General features: G+C 54.1%; 7 protein-coding genes across 7 annotated transcripts; 4 read left to right on the top strand and 3 right to left on the bottom strand.

Moving 5' to 3' along the window:
- Positions 1-249: 249 nt before the first annotated feature.
- Positions 250-2008, bottom strand: J4E85_009334 (uncharacterized protein; the record flags this gene model as incomplete). Its single annotated transcript, XM_051473558.1, has 3 exons — positions 250-616; positions 670-1506; positions 1557-2008. 3 exons carry the CDS (start codon positions 2006-2008, stop codon positions 250-252), a joined length of 1656 nt encoding a protein of 551 aa, XP_051322763.1.
- A 3239-nt stretch (positions 2009-5247) lies between these two features.
- Positions 5248-7054, top strand: J4E85_009333 (uncharacterized protein; the record flags this gene model as incomplete). The annotated part of the gene is made up of 2 exons (XM_051473557.1): positions 5248-5583; positions 5663-7054. The coding sequence occupies 2 exons, from the start codon at positions 5248-5250 to the stop codon at positions 7052-7054; spliced, it is 1728 nt and encodes a 575-aa protein (XP_051322762.1).
- A 345-nt stretch (positions 7055-7399) lies between these two features.
- J4E85_009332 (uncharacterized protein) lies at positions 7400-9637 on the bottom strand (the record flags this gene model as incomplete). The annotated part of the gene is made up of 2 exons (XM_051473556.1): positions 7400-9189; positions 9250-9637. 2 exons carry the CDS (start codon positions 9635-9637, stop codon positions 7400-7402), a joined length of 2178 nt encoding a protein of 725 aa, XP_051322761.1.
- Positions 9638-10462: 825 nt separating this feature from the next.
- On the top strand, positions 10463-12259 carry SLP1 (Glycosylated integral ER membrane protein; the record flags this gene model as incomplete). Its single annotated transcript, XM_051473555.1, has 1 exon — positions 10463-12259. One exon carries the CDS (start codon positions 10463-10465, stop codon positions 12257-12259), a length of 1797 nt encoding a protein of 598 aa, XP_051322760.1.
- Positions 12260-13060: 801 nt separating this feature from the next.
- J4E85_009330 (uncharacterized protein) lies at positions 13061-13520 on the top strand (the record flags this gene model as incomplete). The annotated part of the gene is made up of 2 exons (XM_051473554.1): positions 13061-13488; positions 13514-13520. 2 exons carry the CDS (start codon positions 13061-13063, stop codon positions 13518-13520), a joined length of 435 nt encoding a protein of 144 aa, XP_051322759.1.
- A 388-nt stretch (positions 13521-13908) lies between these two features.
- Positions 13909-15022, bottom strand: J4E85_009329 (uncharacterized protein; the record flags this gene model as incomplete). The annotated part of the gene is made up of 2 exons (XM_051473553.1): positions 13909-14028; positions 14093-15022. 2 exons carry the CDS (start codon positions 15020-15022, stop codon positions 13909-13911), a joined length of 1050 nt encoding a protein of 349 aa, XP_051322758.1.
- Positions 15023-18909: 3887 nt separating this feature from the next.
- Positions 18910-21347, top strand: J4E85_009328 (uncharacterized protein; the record flags this gene model as incomplete). Its single annotated transcript, XM_051473552.1, has 6 exons — positions 18910-19028; positions 19087-19198; positions 19252-19368; positions 19423-19518; positions 19575-19827; positions 19873-21347. 6 exons carry the CDS (start codon positions 18910-18912, stop codon positions 21345-21347), a joined length of 2172 nt encoding a protein of 723 aa, XP_051322757.1.
- Between the last annotated feature and the right edge of the window lie 1108 nt (positions 21348-22455).

The following is a 22455-nucleotide window of genomic DNA, read 5'->3' as shown; positions in this document are numbered from 1 at the left end:
ATCAATGGTATAAAGCGATGCTATGCAATTAGAAACAAAACGAAACTCGCGCATTCCTTAGACATGCGACGTAGCAAATTCCTCCATGCATCTCAAGCCTAGATGGGTGACGTTTGTGCGTCGGGTATAGTTCCTCCAGGCATTATGCATAACAAGTAACGACTTAACGATACCGTAGCGCACACAGCGCGCTCATTCGCAATCATGTACGACCAGCGCTCGTATCTTCGTCTTGCAACATATCAGATCTTACATCTGACCTCCGGCCTGAGGCATCAGCTCCTCATCTTGCTGACGCTTCTCCTTGAGCGATCCAGCAGCCGAGCGGTTCTCGACGTCGCTGTCGGAGAGGTCGTACTGGCGAACGGCTTCGGCGATCTGAGCCTCGTCCATCTTGGGGAGCTGCTTTGCGGCTTGCACGTAGCTCATCTTCTCGGTGTAACCCTTGGCGAAGATGAGGTCAATTTCTTCGAGGGAACGACCAGCAGTCTCAGGGTAGAAGAAGTAGATGACAGGGATGAAGGAGGCGTTCAGAGCAGCAAAGAGGAGGTAGGTTCCCCATCCGATGTTGGTGATCAAAACGGGGGTAATCATGACAATGAAGAAGTTCCACAACCTAATAGAACGTTAGCAATTGTTTGAATGCGCTTTGAATGGACTCAGACTCACCAATTGTTGATCGTAGAAAAGGCGTTAGCCTTCTGGCGGGTCTTGAGAGGGTTGATCTCAGCTGGGTACAACCAAGGAAGTGGGAGCCACGTGACACCGAAGAAGGCGATGTACAAGAACAGACCAACGGCAGCACCCTTGGCAGGTCCCTCGTTGTCCTCGTTTTCCACGCCACCAGGAAGCAGGCAGGCAAAGGTGATGATCATGGCGGTCATCTGACCGACGGTACCGATGAGGTACAACTTTCTGCGGCCGACACGCTCAACGAAGTAGAAAGAGGTAGCGGCGAACATGGCGTAAACAACCATGTTGACACCTCCGAGAAGAAGGGCGAGGTTGTGGTCGGTGTTCAAGGCGCTCTGGCACAGAATGGGGAAGTAGTAGATGACAGCGTTGCAACCAGACAATTGTTGCATGAATTGCGAGGAAGCACCGAGGATAGCACGACGGAAGTGCTGGGACTTGCCGCCGGTAAGAAGAGCCTTAGTAGGGACCTTGCCGCCACCACCAGATGCGCTGACTGCATCACGAATGACTTGCATCTGGACAATGACCTCTTGGTCGTCGCGGGCAACACCGTTGAGACCAGCCAGTACAGTAGCGGCTTCGTCTTCGTGATGGTGGTTGAGAAGCCATCGAGGAGATTCGGGTAGCGAAATCATCATAACGATGACGATCATGGCGAAAACACACTGGAAAGCAATGGGGAATCTCCAGGTGAAGTCGTCGGGACCGTAGAGACAGCCGTAGTCGATCCAGTAGGCGATGAGCGTACCAATGGCAACCATGGAACCCTCGATGCAAATAACTTTACCGCGGTTCTTGGCCTTGCAGCACCTGGAAATAGTCAGTAGTTGTTTGAAAGAGCAGGTTTTGGGTCGACGTACTCAGCCTGGTAGGTAGGAATGGTAGAAGTGTTGATACCGTTTCCGACACCAGTAATGCATCGTCCGACAATAAACTGGGCGGTAGCACCGCTGTTCGGAGGAACGCAGGCAATCTGAATGATGACACCGATGATCATAACTCCGGCACCCAGGAAGATACTCTTGCGGCGTCCAAGCTTGTCACCAAAGACGAAGACGAAGATGGCACCAAGCAGACAACCGACGGCATAGATGGAGACGACGAAACCCTCGTAGGTAGAGTCATCTATGACTTCAGGGAACGCGGCTTGGAAGGCGGGAGCGGAGATGATTCCACTCATGACACCCTGGTCATAACCGAAGAGCAGGAAGTCGGTAACAGCAACGATGGTGATGAGAACCTGGAGGGCCCTGCCGGACTTGCCCCAGTAGGTGGGAACACCATTTTCGGACTCCTTGATACGTGGCGGCATGGTTGCGTTGTATCGATGGAAACTGGAGAGAAGTGAGGAGATGCTGGGGAGGAAAGATCCGTGGGGAGAGAGTAGAGCTTTAAATGATCATCGTCCGTTGCGTACAAGGGTGTTCGGCAGAAACGTGGTTACTGGTCGTCTACCCTCGGCCCACTAAAAGATACGCTACCAAGATTCCGACTGACGCGTGGAGAAAACTAGATAACGATTTTTTTCCAACATCTTGGCCTTGGCTGGTGTAGCAGTATGCGAGCCTGAGGTGCGGGCGGTAGAGGCGCAAATAAACTGTGGATACAAAGACGAACCTAACAGGGTCTGTTGGTGGAGCAAGCCATCTTGGGCCAATCTTGGAGAAGAGCGGAGGACGCTTGCAGTCCAACAAGCGCGCTCGGCACAGCATGTCTCTGCTCCTAGCCCGAGGTTACCTCCACATTACGTCATGTGCGCAGGGCTTGGGGTCAGCCTGGGGAAGACGCAGGTGAAACGATTGGTGAACGACGAGTTCGCCAGTCAGCACAGAAGGCTGGAAGAATTTTCTTCGCCGCCTACGCCACCCGCAACCGCCTGTCAAAATCTACGGTACGCATGTCAAGATGATGCAGGAACTTCGTCGTCGACTAGGACACCGGTGTAGGTCGTAGGCACCATCTCGGGCTACATGCCGCCGTGTACGGATAGCGTGCTAAATCCTCCCATAAGGCACGGTTTCAGTCTCAACAAGAGGGCGCTTGACGTCATGCACCGGCGACTCGCGTCCGTCCCCATGCAGGGTCTGACCAACCGTGCGCATGCGGCTCTGCAGCCTTTGCAGCTTGGCCGATGATCTTAACTAATAGAGACTGCAGTTGGTGGAGCTTGAACACGCCATGTGCTGCAACGGTGACGATGGTTGCTGTGATGGTCGATGGTCGGCTGTACTTCCTGGGATGGAGTGCAGCAACGTCGGGCGGCACTGCCGGCCGGGAGACGATTCGACGCACGTGATAGCGGCATCTCTCGAGACATTCAGATTAAGTTGCTATGCAGCCGAGGATTTGCCCAGGCTTTCGGGAGCGCACTTGGTTTGCTGACACTCCTCCTACATATTCTCGCCGTGCGGTCGATCAGCTTGGTCGCGCCGTGGATGCTGCTCGGTAGGCGCGGTCGCGCTTTCTGCCATGGCGGGACAAATTGCCAATGCATGCTTGGTAGTCGGGAGAGGCTCGTGTGGAGTTCACAAGCCTAGCGTGGGGATGAGGCTGACATGTGCCCGGGCATTGTCTTGCAGATCTCGGGCCTTCCTGTTTCGGGACATCCGGGCGCATTCCACTGACCCAGCTCCTTTCTCGTCACGCAGGCAGGAGTAAACCGCGGCAGCAACACCACCACCGAAAGCAGTCCTCGCAGCCTACAAAAGTGCTCCATACCGACAAGTCTACCCCAGGACCCAGCTAAACTGCGCCGATCTCTCCAGTACCCCATCAATCCGCCCCAAATTATGCTCCCGCAAGCATTCCACATGCCGGAAAAGACGGCTCTCATATCGTGTGCTAAAACACACCAAACGCCCCAACGACGTGGTAAATCCACATATAACAGCCAACCCCAATTTTATGTCGCTTTCGGGGCCTACTACACCGCACTCTCGCTCAAGTCCCTGCCAAGCGGCACACACTCCAGTCTGTCACCGGAACCGCCGTCTAATGTCGGGGTCTCCGCTTTATGCAAATGCCGTATTGATAATCACACTGATAATCACACTCCACTTTTCCATCACTCCCTCCAACGCAGGGTCGTTCCAAAATCCGCCAATTACTGTTGAATATGCATCATCGTCGTGAGGGACCTCCACCGAGTTGCTGTTTTGATCCCACTTGGTTACCATCGTCGACCCCATTGCCAGGACTCTGGGACTGGGGAAAACGGCGGAGATCAAATTCAAGAACGTTTTGCTACGATCCCTAGCTCTTGCGTCTCGGTTCGATGCGAAGGTTATGGTTGGCAGATCCACTGTATTTCAGCCGCATAAAGGCGTCCTGCTGCCCCGACTGATTCGACCTCCGACTTGCCATCGGAGCGACCTAGTCAACCCGATCCCAAGACCTAACCTCCGTACCAAGGATGCTGCCAATGTCCGATAAATCCATCCGACGTCCCAAGATACCTAGGTAGTGTGGGGATCCCACCATCTCCAGGATCTACTCCTCCTCAACAGTCATGTGTCCCACCATCGCTAAAGTCACCAGGTCCCTCGTGCATTGCCCAGGTCGTCGCCAATGCTAGTCGCAGAACAGCGGGCCCACGGACGGACTAGAGTTGGGTCTGGGGGCCTTTCATCTCTGGAGTCGGTCGTCAGTCGTTTCCCCGTCTATTGAACCGAGGCGGCTCCTCGGTGTAGCTGGCCTGTCTCTTTTTACCCCTGGAAGAACACCCCTTCTGGGTCTACGGATTTCCAAGGTTGCTCGTATCTCCCATTTACTTCATTCTATCTGCGAAGTCCTTTCTTCCTTGACTTTACGCCAGGCCACTTTCTTTGTTCTCGAGATTGCACGGCAGGAGCATATTCGAGCTGTTTGCTCTTCCAGTGCGATGACGGGTACTTCTGGAGTGATTAATTTCCGTCCTGCTGTTGAAGTTCTCATACAGTGCTAGCTGGGACTTGCGAGCAAACGAGCTGTAGCACCCTCATCACGACCGGGCGGTATCTCTGAGGATGTTGAGTTTAGCGGCATGGCATTCAGCACCATTCGCGTGGACCACACATGAGGCGCATTCAGACGTGACAGCTCCGTCACAAATGTGACACCGTTGTGATGACCTACCGCAATTGCAAGCGCCACGCCAACCAGTAGATTGAATCAAGATGGCCACCACTATATGTATTTTGTATCTGTTGCTGCCGCATTTGTTACTGAGAACAGCTTTAGAGATGGAGTTGGAAAGCTAGCCGCACGATGAGGCATGCGCGCACGGATCACGTCATGTGTTAGCGTGTCTTTCGACGCGTCGCGGCACGTAAGCACTCCACTCCCACGACCTCAACACCGCAACTAGCATATTTCATCTCACGCGTGGAAGATCTACAGCAATAACCTTCTGAAGGCTTCGGTCGCACATCATTTTGATTCACCCGGGAGATCCTCGTCCGTAATTGCGCAGCTCCATTGGGCGACTAGGCACAATCGCACTGCGTACCCTGGGTTTGACCGCTACCCAACGATACCATCTCGGCTTAGTAAACATCATCCACTCTCATCACCATGGCGCGCAGAATGTCCCCAGAAGAGTATCAGGCGATTGGATGCAGCTACTATAAGCTAAAACAATACGAGAAAGCCTTGGAAACCTTCTCGAAAGGTATCGAGGCTTCTCCAACCGCGGATCTGTACGATCATCGGGCTGCTACGTATGACAAGCTTGGAAACCTCAACGCCGCGGTCAAAGATGGCAGAGAGATGATCAGACTGAACAAGAAAGATGTCAAAGGCTACTTACGCACGGCGAGTATTCTGGAGAAATTGGAGAAGCCTGAGACGGCGCTTGGGATTTACAAGTATGGAATGAAGAATGTGCCACCTAGCGACAAGAACTTCAAGGTATGTGATGTATCGTTTGTCCTGTTATGAGGACACATCTTCCACTCTGTCTTTTGCATGGATTACTGACTGGCGACAGCTCTTGCAACAACTCCACGACAAGTCCACTCGAAAACTATCGCCTGCATCCGCTATCGATCCGTTTACAGTGCTGCCCGCTGAGCTAGCGGAAATGATACTAGAGTATTGCTCGTTCCGCCACATGGTCAACTGCATGCGCGTCAGCCCGGGATGGAGGGACTATCTCTCCAAGTTACCTAAACTTTGGATGCATCTCGACCTCTGCGGCGCCCGCAGACCGGTCCCTCGATCGTTCGTCAATACAGCTTTCAAGCGCTCGGAATACCGGATGACACGCGTCACGATCCATCGCTTCGAACACATGGACGTACTGAAGAATCTTGCGAAAGCTGCGAAGGACCTTACAGAACTAGAGCTCATCTCCTTGCCACACACCATGTCAGCCACATTGATTGACATTGTCAAAAGCGCTCCAAAGCTGAAAAAGTTCACGATACATCCAGAGATCACGCAAGATACTGCAGTGCAGATAATGCATGCGAGGCCTGTACTGGAACACGTGGTCTTCGGCGCATTGAGGTCCGCCGGAGCCGCCACTAACTGGACAACTTCATTTGGGAATCTCCGCACACTCGGCATGCATTGGTCGTCCCCCATCTCGACGGTCAATCTCAGGCTACACGAGCTCCTGGCTCGAACGCCATGCCTTGAATCCTTAGCACTCTCCAACGTAGAACATTTTGACTCTCCACAAGGATGGCCCAGAGACGAAGCTCAACTACCACCACTGAAAAGCCTGGCGCTGAAGCGGATGGACCTCCTGCAGTTTCCTCTTCTCCCGCCGACGCTACAGCGACTGGTCATCGAAAACGACGGTGGTGGATTGAACCTACAGCAAAGCCTGCCCTTGCACCAGTCCTGTGTCCCGGAGCTCACACACCTAGCCATATCTGGCTTCAAAGGCTTGGAACCAGAAACACTAGGAAACCTACTAGACATCTGTTTCCACGAAAGTGAAACGGCAACATGCTTAACACGAAAACCTTTGCAGTCGTTAACCCTGCACGGCCTAATCGATAGTCTTGCAGTTGATATGTTCGGACGCGGGCCTTCTGCGCAAATGGAGTCCATATTCGGCTGTTCCCCACGGGTCCTCACGCCAGCGTTGGAGCACTTGGATATTGCCACAACGCTCTGCAATGACGATGAGATAGAGAGACTTCTCATGTACCCGACGGGACTCAGGACAATTGACCTTTCTCACACCCACATCACTGGGGCGTCCATTAAGATGCTGGCAGACAAACTTCCGAAGCTGACGAGTATCAAGGCGAATCAGTGTGCTAACATCAATGGGCGCGATGCGATCAACTACGCAGAGCGAAAGGGAATATCAGTGAGTTGCCAGATGGCTGAGCAAAAGGGTGGACGAAGACTTCGCTACGGATAGTCTGCCATGCGCCTGAAGTTGTCGACAGACATTCTGTTATGCCAGAGCAAGACATGTCATACCAGAAATCGCAAAGACGGCAAATCATGATGGCAGAAGGAACAATTCGTAGTATCTATGTAGCGGTATAATACGGGGTGCAATCATGTAATCGTGAGTGCCATCAAAAGGGGACCATTAGCTAAACACCAGCGCCAAAATCCTTGCGCGCCCACGCAATGCATATATCAAATCCAACCAAACTCCTCCCAATTACCGTTCAAAATACCAACGCCGCGCCAATATGCTTGTGCAGTAGCAGAGCAAGGGGTAAAGTCGCATGAAAAGGAAAGCTCAATCGCTGAATTAGTTGACATCCATGCCATCATCCTCCACTTCGTCCTCTCCGTCGTCCTCGCCTGCCGTGAGGACGCCTGCGCTACCCAAACTGCGTTTACGGTTGCTGCCGCCGAAGGAGCGGCCAGTGATTTGGCTGAGGAGATCCAGATCCTCTCCACCAACGATGCGCGCTTCGGGAGTAGCTTCACAGCTGAGCTCGATCAAGCTTGCCGGGCTGAGGCTACGGTAGCCCGCTGTGCGGACAACCCTACCAAAGTTCTGCATGCAGAATGTAGCAGCTCGCTGCTTGAGCCAGTCCTCTCCAGCAGTAGCAGCACGCTCCCAGATTATGGCTGCGTGCTCAATGTCGAGCTCCCGACCCAAGCGGTTGACACAAAGTAGGCGGAGACGGGGCATGTCGTAGATGTTGGACATGACAAGCATGCCTGCTACGTCGTTCAGGCTGGGTCCATTCTGCGGGTTTGGTGCAATGCTATCAGTGTACAAATAAAACAGAAACGCCCGAACTGCTGAGTACGGTTCGGGAATATGCATCTTCTTCGAGTGGAACTCTGCCATCTGAGCACTCCATAAACGGGCGAAATGGGGCCAGCGAGCGTGGAGAATGAGCTTGTGAACATGGATCGGCCGCGATACTGGGCTCACGGTTGTTGACGAGCCGTTGGGATCTGGCACGGCAACATCCACGTAATCATCATCATCGGGATCGGCCGTGATGATGAAGTCTGCGCCGCTGCCGCTCTCGGGTGGTTGATCAAAAGTTAGGGAAAGATCCGCACCAATACCGGTAAGGTGCGAAGACACATTCGCGTCGGACGAAGGCATCATCTTTGAGCGCGTGTCGGAGGCCAGCTCGTTGCCCAGGATGCCATACTTCCGAAGATCGATGGCGAGGACATCACTTAGATACTCGCCGTTGTGGTTCCCGTCATTAGCCGACTCGATCGGGCTGCCTAGAAGCCAAGCATGTGTTCCTTCGGGGTTTGTTGTGCAGTAGTGCCAGCGGTAGTTGGGGCTGTAAAGGTCCTTCCCGTCGGCAAGCTTCTGCCATCGCAGTGTATCTAGCTCCAGACTGGACAAACTTGTCTCGCAGCTCAACTCTGCCGGGGTGACGAAATCGAGCATGCAACCGGATGAAAAGATGTGGAAATGCGTGCCCGCCGCTTGAGATGGTAGGTTCGGACTGGAGTGAAATTTGAGAGATGAGATGGAGCCAGGCGCAACGTAGGGTGAGCGACTTGAACCCATGCCATGATATGACTGGACGCTCGAGTTTGCAGTATAACCACTGCTTCCGGTCGCAAGTTGACCAGACGCTGGTACAGGGTAGCGATGTCGGGACGAGATGAGTTGCCGGTCGCCTGTTCCATACTTCATGGCGTGATCGAACTCTGGGCTTCCACGGAGATCGAGCCACCAGATCTCATTGCTCTTCTCCATCTCATCGTTAATGCCACCAAAGATCCAGATGCGACCGTTCCAGATCCAGCTGGCGTGATCGTAACGAGGAACGAACCTCCATGTCCGAGACCAGGTCCACGTCTTGAGGTCGAGATAGCAGATGTCGTCTAGCACACTGTCGTGCCCAGTCTGACCACCGCTGATATAGAGTTTATCGTCGTATATGACGGCCGAATGCCGAGCGCGACCGCGAGGTATTGGGCCATGGAGTTCGGGCTGCGTCCAGTGGGCGGTCTTCAGGTCGAATACGATGACGTCGGCGAGGTGTTGACGGTGCTCATTCTCACCACCGAAGACGAGCAGTTTGCTGCCCTGCCAGAGACATGCGGTATGTCCTAAAGCGTTATGTTAGTTGCGACGGAAGTACCATTGGTAATAGAGCGGTGAGCACGTACCCATTCGTACGCCCGGAATGTCTCCGTAGTTGTCGACCAGATTCCATTGTCGAGTGACGAGATTGAGGCGAAGGACGTGGTTGTAGACCTCATCGGTATACTGGTCGAAGCCTCCAAAGGCGTATATCTGATCATCGCCAACATAAGTGACAGAGGCATTGACCAGGCAGGCGGGCTTGGCGCCGATTGTCGAAATCATTTTCGGTTTGTAGCCTTCGACGGCTGATCTGCGGCTCCGGACGGGGCTCGCAGACATGAGGAACGTGTTGTTGGCAGAGCTGGCGGATCCCGGCGTGTTGGAGTGGGAGTGGCTGGGCGAGGGTGTAGAGGTGACGGCGGGGTTGAGGATGTTGGACGGGAAAGCGGATCGAGCGGATGTTTGTGCCATGGATAGTGAACGGTGAATAGCGTGGTCTGGTTCGTGGTAGCAGCCCCGGTGGGCAGAAGTGACCTTTGTCTAGGCTGGGAGAATGTTTGACGGAGGAAGTTGAGTTGGCTGGCCGTGCATATTGCCGCCCCTCACCGCCCGAGGCTGGAAAGCGGAAGCGCCGACCCAGGACGACTCAGCCCTGTGCCCGACACGGACAGCGCGAGCCACTCCGAGACTTGGCCACTGGACAGCTGCAGCAGATTAATGCACCACGCCAGATGCTGGAATATGTGATTAGTGAGTGGCTATGAGATGGCGATGGACCGAGAGACTGCTGAAGTGCGTCGCAGTCTGGCACGAGAGCAGACGCTATAAACCCATAGCCATCATGGATGCAGCGGTAAAAGCAAGGCCATGCAGGCGGCATCGACACGACGACTATGCATGCGGCTTCACAAACCGGATAGACTACGATGCCGGCGAGGGTCGAGCACCGTCATGTGATGTCATGCGTCGTGGTCGTCCGGCCAGCCTCGCGCAGGGTCCCGTCCTCGTTACCTGGTCAACGCAAGCGTAAACAAAGGATACTTAAACGCCCCCATACCTGCCACTCTGCATATCCACTACCACGCACTCTACCATCCGCACTGCCCTGCATCTTCTTCTCCAGAGCGCGAATCACTCAATTACTTTCGAATCAATACTTCACAGCATCGATTACAGCATTGTCTAATACTAATCCTTACACTATATAGCGAAACCAAACCACATACTGTATGCCACCATGTCCTGTGTGCTAAGAATCCAACTAACCCTAGTCCAGTAGGAGACTAGCTAGCAGTCATGGCAAGCACTGCAGTCTGCGTGACTCCGGTCAAGAAGCGCTCTGCCGTCTTCAACACCCGCACCGCCGGCGGTCGGATGCCACTGACGCCCTCTCCCCGCACCCCGCGCACTCAGACTCCCGATGTGCAGGCAAACGAGTCAATTCATGGCAACGACTTCAAGTCGCGCATCCAGCGCTCTGTCACCAAGACGACGCGCGACTCCCCCAAGTCAAACATTGCTCGCTCCCACACACACACTCCTCGCCGGTTAGAACTCGGTGTCTCAGAATGGGCCCTCACTGGATCCGGTACCACTGCCGCCACCAAGGCCAAGAAGGAGAAGAAGGAGGCGGCTGCCATCCGTGCTCGCCCTACCAAGACGCGCATTGCCTACAACGCCGCCGACCGCTTCATCCCCAACCGGACGGCCAGCGAGGCTATCCGCAGCGTCGGTGCCAGCAAGCTCGACGCTGAACAGCGCCCCAAGTCAAGCTCCAAGAAGGAGGGCTCGACCGTGCTGGCCAACGCCGCAAGTGCTTTCGATCTCGGTGGCCGTGGTTCAGAGGAGGATGTCACACTTTCCCTTGAGGGCCTAAGCCTGGAGGACGACGAGGAGGAGACCCGGTCACGCTCCAAGCCAGCTCCTAGCCAGGCTGCATACCAGTCCACACTTGCCTCAGCATGTGGCATCAACACAAACACTCGCATTCTTGCTTTCAAGCCTGCGCCGCCCGAGTCGTCCAAGCCCATCGACCTCCGCTCCCAGTACAACCGTCCTCTTAAGCCCAGCAGCAGCGTTAACGCACAGAGCCGCCGTCGCATCCCGTCAGCTCCCGAGCGCGTCCTTGATGCTCCCGGTCTTGTCGATGACTACTACCTCAACCTTCTCGACTGGTCCTCCGGCAACCAGGTCGCCATCGGTCTTGAGCGCTCAGTCTACGTCTGGTCAGCTGACTCCGGGTCGGTCGCCTCTCTCCTCGAGTGCCCCGCCGATACCTACATCTCTTCCGTCAAGTGGTCCGGCGATGGTGCCTATGTTGGTGTCGGTCTCGGCACGGGTGAGGTTCAGATCTGGGACGTTGAGGAGCAAACCAAGCTCCGTAGCATGTTCGGTCACGAGACCCGCGTTGGTGTTATGGGATGGAACAAGCACATCCTTTCCACCGGTGCCCGTTCCGGCCTTGTCTACAACCACGACGTCCGCGTCGCTCAACACAAGATCGCTGAGCTCGTCTCGCACACTGGAGAGGTCTGCGGTCTTGAGTGGCGCGCCGATGGTGCCCAGCTTGCCACTGGTGCCAACGACAACATGGTCAACATCTGGGATGCGCGCGCGCTCGCTGCCCCCAAGTTCACCAAGACCAACCACCGCGCTGCCGTCAAGGCCGTCTCATGGTGCCCATGGCAATCCAACCTGCTTGCCACCGGCGGTGGATCCAACGACCGTCAGATCTACTTCTGGAACACCACCACTGGTGCCCGCATCAACCACATCCCCACCGACTCCCAAGTCACCAGCCTTCGCTGGAGCACCCACTACAAGGAGATTGTCAGCACTGGTGGCTTCCCCGACAACAGCCTGAGCATCTGGAGCTACCCCTCCGGTGTCAAGAACATGGAGGTCCCCGCTCACGAGTCTCGTGTCCTTCACAGCTGCCTCAGCCCTGATGGTCAGATGCTCGCCACCGCTGCTGCCGACGAGTCTCTCAAGTTCTGGAAGATCTTCGAGAAGAAGCCCGGTCAGCCTTCCGTTGCCGCCGCCGGCTCTGCTTCCATGAAGCCCAGTGCGACTAAGCAGATGACTATCCGCTAAGTTTCTGCATTCGACAACGAAGGAGCTCGTATCAGATAGATATGGGTTGGAGCATTAGGCTCAAGAAGCATCACAAGTGTCTAGCACGGACATCAACTACCGGCTTGCGCAATGGAGCTGGTATCATTCATCCGACTCTACGCGCAACGGTAAGTTGGTAAGTAATCACATCTCGTTTGGGTATGTGACGCGATCCTCTCCCTCATTCACAGGGAAAGGTATCTCCACATCTACCCTCGGAACATCTGTCAAGCGTACAACTGGGTCTCATCATGGCTTTTTTGTCCATTCAGCAAGCGAGGCGTCTCGGAAGCATTGCAAGGCGTTGAAATTAAAGAACTGGCTTTTCGAGCGTCCCATGGACAACGAGGTTCATGATATTTACGAACATTGGGAAAAGACGGACTCGGTCTATTGTCTTTCGAGGGAGTTTTTGTATTTGTACATTCACCGCGCCTTGATGCGCTTGGGATTGGGACATTTGGGGACTTGGGAAGGCGTTCGATCTTGAATAAAATGAAAACATTACAACATATGATCGTTTCTGGCTTTGCCTTGTCTGGTGACTTCCCATGTCTGCACAATGCGTAGAGAATTCAATTGAATCATCTGATCATCTCAGCGGCCGAATTATTCGTCGATAAGACGAGTCGTAGAAGTTCACATACCCATCGAGCTCTTCTGCCTCACGTTTCACTCTGGGGTCGGATTGGCACCTCACGTATATAGGCCTTTCCCTACATCTCCATCCCTTCTCAACCCAACGAACAACAACCCAAGCAACCCAATCCAACCAACATAATGAGCTACGAAACCCTCCCATCCATGCCAGGCGCATGGCCATCAGACGACACAGACCCCACCTCCCCTCTAACCTTCACCCTCTCCGACTTCATCTCCGCCGCCAGCACCGCCCAAACCTACATCGAAACCACACTCCACCAACCCAAACCCCAAGTCTGGCTCTCCGAAACCATGACAAACATGACCCTCTTTACCTACGCTGAGGAACTCGTCGAGAAATCCGTGGCGTATGTTACCTATATCGCTCCCTACATCGGTTTCTATTCAGAAGACCAGTTCCCGCCTCCGCTGGCCGATGGGGTCATACTGTCTTATGCTTTGGTGGAAGTAGGGTTACTTCGGGCGATACTACGGTATTCGCGGGAGACTGGATTAGATGACGATGCAGTCATGACGCTGCAGTCTTTCAAGGAAGGCATGGAGACGTACCGGCTCACAAAGAGCTTCCAGGGCCTAGTTGCAATGTATCTGGAGCATGGTAATACGCATGAACCACTGCGGATCTGGGAGACGGTAGAGGTGTATACCCCTGCTTATGTGGATTCTCTGGCTACCGTTGACGTCAAGACGGCGATGCGAGACGATGTCCGTTGTCCGTTTTGTTGGGGTGCTTTTGGTGCGGGGGAGGATGGGTGTTGTGGCGGGGCTGTCAAGCAGGTTGAGTGCTGTGGGAAGAGATTTGGAAGGGATTGTCTTGTTGAGGCTATGATGGGGAGTCTGCTTTGTCCGAATTGTAGGAGGGAGTTTGCGGTTAGGCGCGTTGAGGATGGAGAGAGTGGTTAATATGCAGGCTGATACAAGATGCTTGCGGTGTCTTCAGATACAAGCTTTTCACGACCGCATGTTCATTTCCAGTATCTAATCCATTCGTTTTCCAAGTCCGTCATGCTGTCCTGGAGGATGGCCGCTTGCATCGCCTTCTCATTTGCTTTCGCCATCTCCACGTTTGTTATACCCCAATCAATCTGCATAGATGTTAGTCATCAGTGTAGCCTCTCACGGCGATGTGCCAGCCGATTCAGTACTCACAGGCGGTGCGCTCCAGCCACTGACAGCCCATTGTGTACTTCTGATTCTGGCTTGCGACTGCGCAACAATCATCTGATTCCTGTGCATTCTCTCCTGCGCTTTCAACTGCTGAATTTCCTGCTTCATGCGCCTAAGCTGAATCTCAATTTCTTGCATCTTGTTGTTGCGTGCCATGAGCTTCTGGCGGAAGGTGGAGATGTCGTTTGTACGACTGGCATCCGTAAAGTACGACTGGAGACGCGGGGAAAAGAGATCACACAGGAAGCCTCCGGGTTTTGCCTCTTGCTCCTCAACCTGCGCGAGAATCGCTGGCTGGGGTGACTGAGAGTAGAGCGGTTCGATGTGTCTAACGTAGCATTCTTCGCAGGCGGTGAACTCGGGAACCGTAGAAGGGAAGCTGTACTGTTTTTGGCCTGAGACCAATGTCCCTTGTTGACAGGCAGGAATTGGACCCCATTTCTTGACGAAATCGATCAGTGGTGTGGTATCTCGCGTCTTCGTTTCAAGAGTACTTTGCGCAACGGCGGCCATCTGATCAACAATCTCAACACACCGCTGTTGGCCTTTTCCCTGCGTCATCAGATCGCAGGTAGCGAGAAGCCTTTGCCCGTTTGCAATGGGTGCAAATATGCGCTTCAGGCAGGGAAAGAGGACGTTTATGTGCGCCACGCAGAATGAACAGGCTGTCATCTCTTCGACCAGCGACCCAGTCTTTGGATCTTGCAGACAGTACCACGTCCTAATTACTTCGGGCCTTCCTCCATTCTTGACCACTGGATCCTCCATGTTGAAGTTCGGGCAGATACCATCCCTGTCAGGATCAATGCTACTGATTTCGCCCAGTAAGCTCAAATCAGGTTGTCCCATTTGGAACAACCACATGTAGGCTAGTCTCACCCACAGAAACGAGAAATCGCAGATAACAGACATCTTAGCTGGTTTGGCGGGCCCGGCAGATATGCAGGATGCATAGCGAGTGTTGCGGAAGGATGTGTTGTAGCAATCCGGACAAATGTCGAAGTTGGGGATGGCCCTTGGCGATTTGATTTGCAGCCAGTCATTATGCCCTTGTGTGAAGTTTGATCGTTTGCACAATCCAAGTGCTGGGGGTTGTTTAGTCTGCGGGGTCGCTGATTCTGAGGATGGTCGAGGTGGAAGGGGTGGGGGCCGAACGAGAGGCATGACTCGTGCAGGAAGTCACCTTGGTGACTCGAGTATTGTGAGAGCGACTAGTAAGAGACTCGATTGTGAAAGAGAGACTGTTTTACTGTGGAAGAAAGCTCACGTTTTTTGCTGTGAGCGCAAATACCTCTAGGCTACATGGTGACTGGTCTGCCGAGGCTTTCAGCTGAAGAGGCTGAAAGTATCGTCCGAATACGATACCGGTGAAAGCTCGCCCCGCAACGAGCGCCCAAATGAGGCCATGAAAGCGCCACACACGTCGGACCTTCTAGATGCGTTGCGTATCAAATTGAATTGTGCATCGTAGAAGCGCGAGGATCGACAGGCTGCGGCCCATCGGGCTGAGATGGAAAGTATGGTTATCGATAGCAGTCCATAACCCTAAGTAATCAGCAAGTATCGCAGCAATGTGTACCAGGCGTAGAGAGCATCGATTGTAGATCTAATGACTTTGCGCGAAAGTTGTGGCTTGAAGGATGGTGAAAGATGCAAGATCTCGACAACAGGTGTCTGAGCCGAGCGGCTGGTAACACCACCTCATTGGCTGACATCTCGCTTCCCCTTCACCCATTATCAAGAGTGTAGACGGCTAGGCGACTCTAGCTCGAGAAGACTTGTGCCAGATCATATACATTAGACGAGCATACACTGCCGACGTCGCAATCAGTAAAAGACCGGTCTTGCTGATGGTACATGGTTTGCATTACCATGCAGCTGGCAAACAAAGTGGCAGAAAGATGGTACGTCTCTTTGTACAAAGTTTGTAGTCGTTGGATGTAACTTCGACACACATGCAGTAGACCTGATCGTTGATTTGGATCATGTAGTGGGAGGAATCATCACTCCACGAGTACTATCAATGTGCTGTCGCGTTTGTTGTAGCTAGGCAGTACACCCAGCGAATTTGTGTAGCGGCAGGTATGTTTTCCCTATCGTTGTATGTAGCGTACACTCGTATGGGAGAGCATCGCAGTCGCATAAGCGAATGTTGACCGGGGCTTATTACGACATCTAGCACCATCAGGCGAGACATGTTGTGTGTACACGCGTTGGTGATGGTCAGAGGCGTGCAGTCATGTTGTCCAAGATGTGGTGCAACATTGAGCCTCCTTGTTGCCGCACAGCGTCAGTCGCACAGGGCTGTACATTCATTTTGTTTGCCCAAGGCAGACTGTGACAAATCGTGTGTTTGACTCTGAGGCGTTGGCATGCTCGTTTAGGGCTGACGTGCGCCGCAAAGCACCTCATGGGTTGCAGAAGCGCCCGGCACGGGAGGGAGTATTCCAAGAGCTAAGCCCCTCGGAGATTTCATGCTGTGGATAGCGTCACGGGTAGAATGGTGGCTTTAAATTCTTTCATCGCGATTTGCGTTACCTTTTTGAGCGGTGAGTACGCCCATGTTGGCCTAAGGTGCAAACATCGGTCTGGTTTGGTATTGAGGAAACGGACACAACGAAGGGTTGCTTTTTCGAACGATGCCCAGGACAAGAAAGGGCGCTCGACTGATCCTACTATTGTGTCTTGTGCATCTACAATAGCAAACCTAAAGCGCCCTTTAGTCTTGGGGTACAATTGGGGAAACAATGAGCTGCTTCGTACCAGGCAATCCAGCTGTTGGTGGAATGCACAACACTTCAAATGCCAATATAGCGGCCCTTATCCGAGCAGTTGAAGATTGAGACATGTGCATGATTGCCATTGTTGGTGGACTTGGCATAGAAATTCCTCTTCCAGCACGATACCCAGGAATGAATGCCCGCTGTTCGGGTAGCCATCGTACCAGCATCCTGGGATATCGCGTGGCAGTCGCTAGTAGGGATTGCTTTCAGGCCACCCAGTATCATGACTTCGGATGCATCGGGCTATCTGAATGCCATTATCCGAATAAGTCTAGATGTCGTTGGTGGTGGGGAGATTTGCCAAAGAAACGATGAGAGTAAGCGCCGATAACGTGAGAGCGGGGTCACTTCGGTTGGGTGTATACTCAAAAGCTATCGATGCAGAGTGGGGCACCGAGTATGTTAGACACCTTCTTCAAAGCCATGCCATTGCTCCTCGACTATTGTAGCGTGCCTTGCGCATGAAACTGTGTTGGTTCCAACGTCGCCGATATACTCAACATTCTGCGTAGTTGGCGTCGAAAGGCACGTTGCGATCGGCCGCAGACCTGTGTGCATGAGTTATGCAGGCCATAGCTGCAGCCTCCTGTCAGTCATCTAAGAGATTGTACCTGTCGGTTAGACAAAGGCCGAAAGAATGTCCTGTGCTCCACGGCGCTTATTAGCAAGCCGCCTTGGGCGCGGCTAATGTCAAACGCGGAAGCGGCGCAGGTCGCACGAAGAAGGGCAGCTGGTGCGATTGTCAAGGTGGACATGGACCAGGTAGCTGCTTGTAGGCCAGACTAATGGGATTATTGAAGATACGCGCGGCGTGAGCTGTGGTAGGTTGATGGGAGAAAAAATTGTATGCTTTCGTGTCCCAGTCGAAAAGTTGGGGATTCGATTGGCCAATCTAAGCATCCGAGCCCATGGTAGCCGGGGACGCTGATACGCTTGGGGAATCTGGAGATGAACTAGTGGAAGAGCGATACCGATGACGATCCTACAGATTTAGCAAGAAGAGGCTCTTGGGATGCCATGTGTCGACGGACCGTTGCGAGCAGGAAGTCGTCACACTACGCAGGCCTTCATTTGATGCAAGGCCGCCACGTCGATGTCGATGGGGCCAGGCTGGAGACGGAGCAAACGGTGGGAGGGCACCGCGACTGTGCCGCACACTTGTGCTGTCTCCAAGCACCTGATGGAGCCTTTTGAGGAAGGGTGCATTAGCGTGTCATGGAGGCCTGGCCCTAGTTGTCTGCAGCAACGTTCGCCATGCGAGGAACTAATGCTGGGTGAATAGATGATGCCAAGGGGCTGCTTACCTACACCTTGGAGGGCCGCGCAGCCGTTTGTCTTCCGCGGGACGGCATCAGGTAGGACAATGGATCGGAGGGGTTCGCACCAGCAGACGGAAGAGGGAGCCAGGCTGGTAGCGATGGCTGTTCTAGAGGATCCAGTGTCGTGTCTCTGGCACGCACGGCGCGGGATCGCTGACCATGCCCGCCATCTAGCGTGGGTTTGGGCGCTTAAGCTGCAGTGCATCCCTGAAGCTTAGCAGGACCCAGGGCGGCGATTCGTCTGCGGCGCCCAGCGGTGGTGGTGAACGGACAGGTGTTGTAAGCGGGCGTAGTGCACGGGCGGGCGAGCAGTTCGCTGCTGCTGCTAGGTAGACGATTGACGCCGCCTGCCGCCTGTCTGCGCTGAGAGTCTCCACCGAGGCAGAGTCGCAGTGTTGAAACAAACAACGACACCTCTCTGCACCAAGCACCTTGAGCCTCTTCCCGGCAGCTGGCCTGCTCTGATAAGCCTCGTCCCGTCCTTCTTTCCTTAGACGCAAGCGCTCGCCCGCCGCCCACCCTTTTCGCGCCTTCCCTTCTGATTCGTGACCCGCCGCTCAGCCTCGCCAACCTCGTCGTCTGAGTGATAGGCAGCCCATCGCGCGACCGCCCGCGATTGTCCCTTCCCACCGCAGCGTAGATCCGGCGCAGTCCTGGCGCAGCCTCTGTTGTGCCTTCCTCAAGAGCAGCGCGAGGCATGGCAACCGCGACGCAGCTCATGCCGTCACCGAGTGGCCTGAAGTCCATGTCGGCATTCAGCCCCTACACGGACTCGCCCAGCTCACCGGGCACCTTTGCCCACGTCTTCTCAAATAGGTGCGACGCCCTCGCTGCGAGAGCATTGGCGACTGCCCGCTAACATGGACTCCCCCAGATCCTCAGGGCACACGTCCGACCACCTGCAACCACCGCCCAGCCCATACCCGGCCACCGTCGACCCCTCGCCCGTCGACAGCAACGGCACGAGCCATACTGACCACACTGAGGTACGTCGCGTCGTGGGTGGATATACGAACGCGCGGGGCTGACCCCACTACAGATCGAAGACGATGCCCAGGTCAATCACCCAAGTGCAAGCGAAGATGGCATGAGCGATATCAGATCGCCGGGCACTGACGACATAGTGAGCCCGGCGAGCCAGGACGGGCCCGCAAAGGTATCATACCAACACCTCCACGGCACCTACCCACAGTCATCTAACCTGTGACAGCCCCATACCCATAAGCTCAACACCGCCGTGCGCAGGGCTGACTCGGACGATGCCCCGCCGTCTGTCATCCATGCGCCCGACACCTTTAAGCAATTCGTGAGTGCCCTTCTGTTATGGTTGCACTACATGGCTGACGTGGGAACCAGAACCAGAACCGGATGACGTCTGGCGGGTCGTCGAGCGCAAACACGTCAGATAACACCGCTGTCGTATCGCCGTCAACGCCTGAAGCCAACATGCTTCCGGATGTCGAGGACAAGCACACATCTTCTGCCTACACTACGCCCATTGATACCGCCGTGTCGAACTCAGTTACCGACCGCAGCACGCCGCGTGCCCAGACAAGACAAGATTTCGAGGAGGACCTCAGGCGGCGCAGCGTTCGGAAAAGCGTCAATCTCGCTGGTACGTCTGCACGCATTTTACAAGGCCACGCGCTAACATGCACAGATATCGCAGAGTACGACGATCATGCTACCACGGATTCTTCTGCGAGCTCCGTCATCGAACAAGATGACAGCCAGTCATCACAATCGCAAGACGGCGAGTCCATGTCCATCGGCACCCAGACGATGGGTCAGGCGATCCACGGCATCCAAGAGTCAGAGAAAGAAGTGGCTGCGCTGCGAAGCGCACTGGACGAATGCTGGACACTCTGCAACTCGCTGGCCAAGTTGAGCCAACATCACAGAACACGCATGTTCCACTACTCCGGTGGAAGCCCTGATATGCAGGAGCATGCCTGGAGAACATGTTGGCGGCTTTGCCAGAAGCTTTACGAAAGTAGAGAGGAGAACCCCTCCACGCAGATTCGGCCGACCCTGGAGCTTTGCCGCGACTTTTGCCAGGCACTATTCGACGTGCGTCAACGCGGCGATGAGGCTTCTGATTCGGTGCTCAGAGTCAGCTTTGAGCTGAACAACCATCTCTACAACGCACATGATCGCACGCTACCCGAGACATTCCGTGAACGCACTCTGGATTTCTACTTGACATTATGCCATCGCTTAATGAAGCAGCGCACTTCACTCCCAGAAGAAACCGACTCACTGCTCCATGCATGCTGGTCACTTGCAGAAATGCTCTTCAGTCTCCGCCAAAACAGCCGGGATGGCAAGCCAGCCGACGAGGAACTGCTGGGCTCGGCAATCCAGGCGTGTTGGGAGTTGTGTGACTTGTTCCGTGAAGGCTGGACGCAGGTGCGGCCTGATCGCGGCACTCCACGACCCACTCAGTATGCCTTCTCGGTCGGTCGCAGTTCCATGACACATCGCTCCCAGACTGCGTATTCGGAACGGTCTGGGCGATCCTCCAGTGTCAATGAGTCGTACCATTCAGCCATCCAATCGAGAAATGCGACGCCAATGCAGCCAGAGACACCAACAACCATCTTTGATGACCGCGAAGAGTTCTCGCCCGCAGACGAGCCCAACGTGCCAAATATACTTGTTCTCGGCCCAGAAGCTGGCATGACACGGACTCACGATCGTTGGTCATCCGCTTCCTCCAACCTTTCAACATACTCTGACGCCTCACAACACACTTCCTCTACTGCTACTGCTGGTCGAGAGGATGCCAATCTGGTCCGCCTGAAAGGGCTGATCATCAAGGCAGCCATCAACACAGGCTACAACCGCCAGATCCCACTTCCAGACTTTATTCGTGCCTTGCCGTCCAACAGCTTCGGCGCCGAGACGTGGCAAAGCCAATTATTCGAGAGCTACCGAAAACTTGTCCTCGCAGATCCGACCCTACGAAGCGTTCACACTCAACCACTCCGCAGGCTGACGGCACTTGAGATTGGACGATCGGTGCAATGGCTGGGCCGCAGCGAGTCATTCAAGTGGCTGCGCGAGCTCTATCGCTTCGTCTTCGGGGCCTATCCTGAAGATACCAGTCAGCGCAACCTCATAATCAACGCCTAACGCACTTAACGCATGGACCTTTTTCGTTTCGGATCTTGGACGCTTTTTCAGATCATGGGTGTTATTTGGATGGGCACTTTTCTTCTATTTCCGCCATATACCCCCAACGCTCTCTTCAGTGCGCGTATCATTCGGTCCCAGCATAGTTTCATCGCATGTTGTAGATTACGGATCCTGCATATTCGCTTCTGTGTATACCTTCTTACTATCTCTACTGCTCTCATGACGCCTATTGCTGAGTTTACGACTTTGATACTATATACGAATAATAACCCATTCTTACCAATGCAACCTTGGAAGTACAGAATGACGAAGTGATGAGAGCTCGCCAAGCTAGTGTTAGAGAACACCAGCGTGAAGCAACACCAATGCTGGACTACGAAACTTCCTTGTTTGCTCTTTGGTTAAAATGGAAAAATTGTCGAGTTCGCGAAGTGGTGAGTCCTGCGGACGAACACCGAGGTGTCTTTTCATTCTCTCCTCTGGGTCGGGCCCCTATGTCGGTCTCACAGGTATCTCAATGTAGGAAGTGAGCCACGGAACGAGTGTATCAGTAGCGACTAGATTTCTTCGAATAGGCTGTTTAACAGCTCTCATCCAAGTTCAACGTTTCTCCATTCCACTTTTCACCTAGGTCCCCATCCCCACCCACCACCGCCCATGTACGGCGATCTATACCTATTCCACTGACCTCCACGTCCATACCAGTGGTCTGTGTTGCGATTGATACCATTATCCGGGTCGTAGTTAAACCAACTACTGCGAGTGCCTGGTAAACCGACGCTGCCATGAACATCGGGCTGTCTGATGGGGGCAAGATCTCGGCCGCCGTTAGGAAGCTCGTGATATGGTGTATTGCCATATGGGAGATTTCGTCGTCGAGAGGGATAGTAACCTGAGGGCATGGTTGGTTTGTTTTAGGTGCTAGGAGTCAACTCGGTATGACGGTGGTAAGACTCGAGGCCGTAAAATTATGTGTAGAGGGTTAAGCACAGGGCTGTTACTTTTGCTCGCGTAGATTTGGATACGTTGGGCTTATGTTGTTTTCTGTATGCTGCGTATTGTTATCGGTGAGAATGCAAATGCATGCAGCGGCGGAGACTTTATA

This window comes from Alternaria conjuncta, assembly GCF_024043145.1.
Source record: "Alternaria conjuncta strain BMP 0040 chromosome Unknown scaffold_16, whole genome shotgun sequence".
Classification (NCBI taxonomy): domain Eukaryota; kingdom Fungi; phylum Ascomycota; class Dothideomycetes; order Pleosporales; family Pleosporaceae; genus Alternaria; species Alternaria conjuncta.
This window is presented reverse-complemented; position numbering and strand designations above follow the sequence as displayed.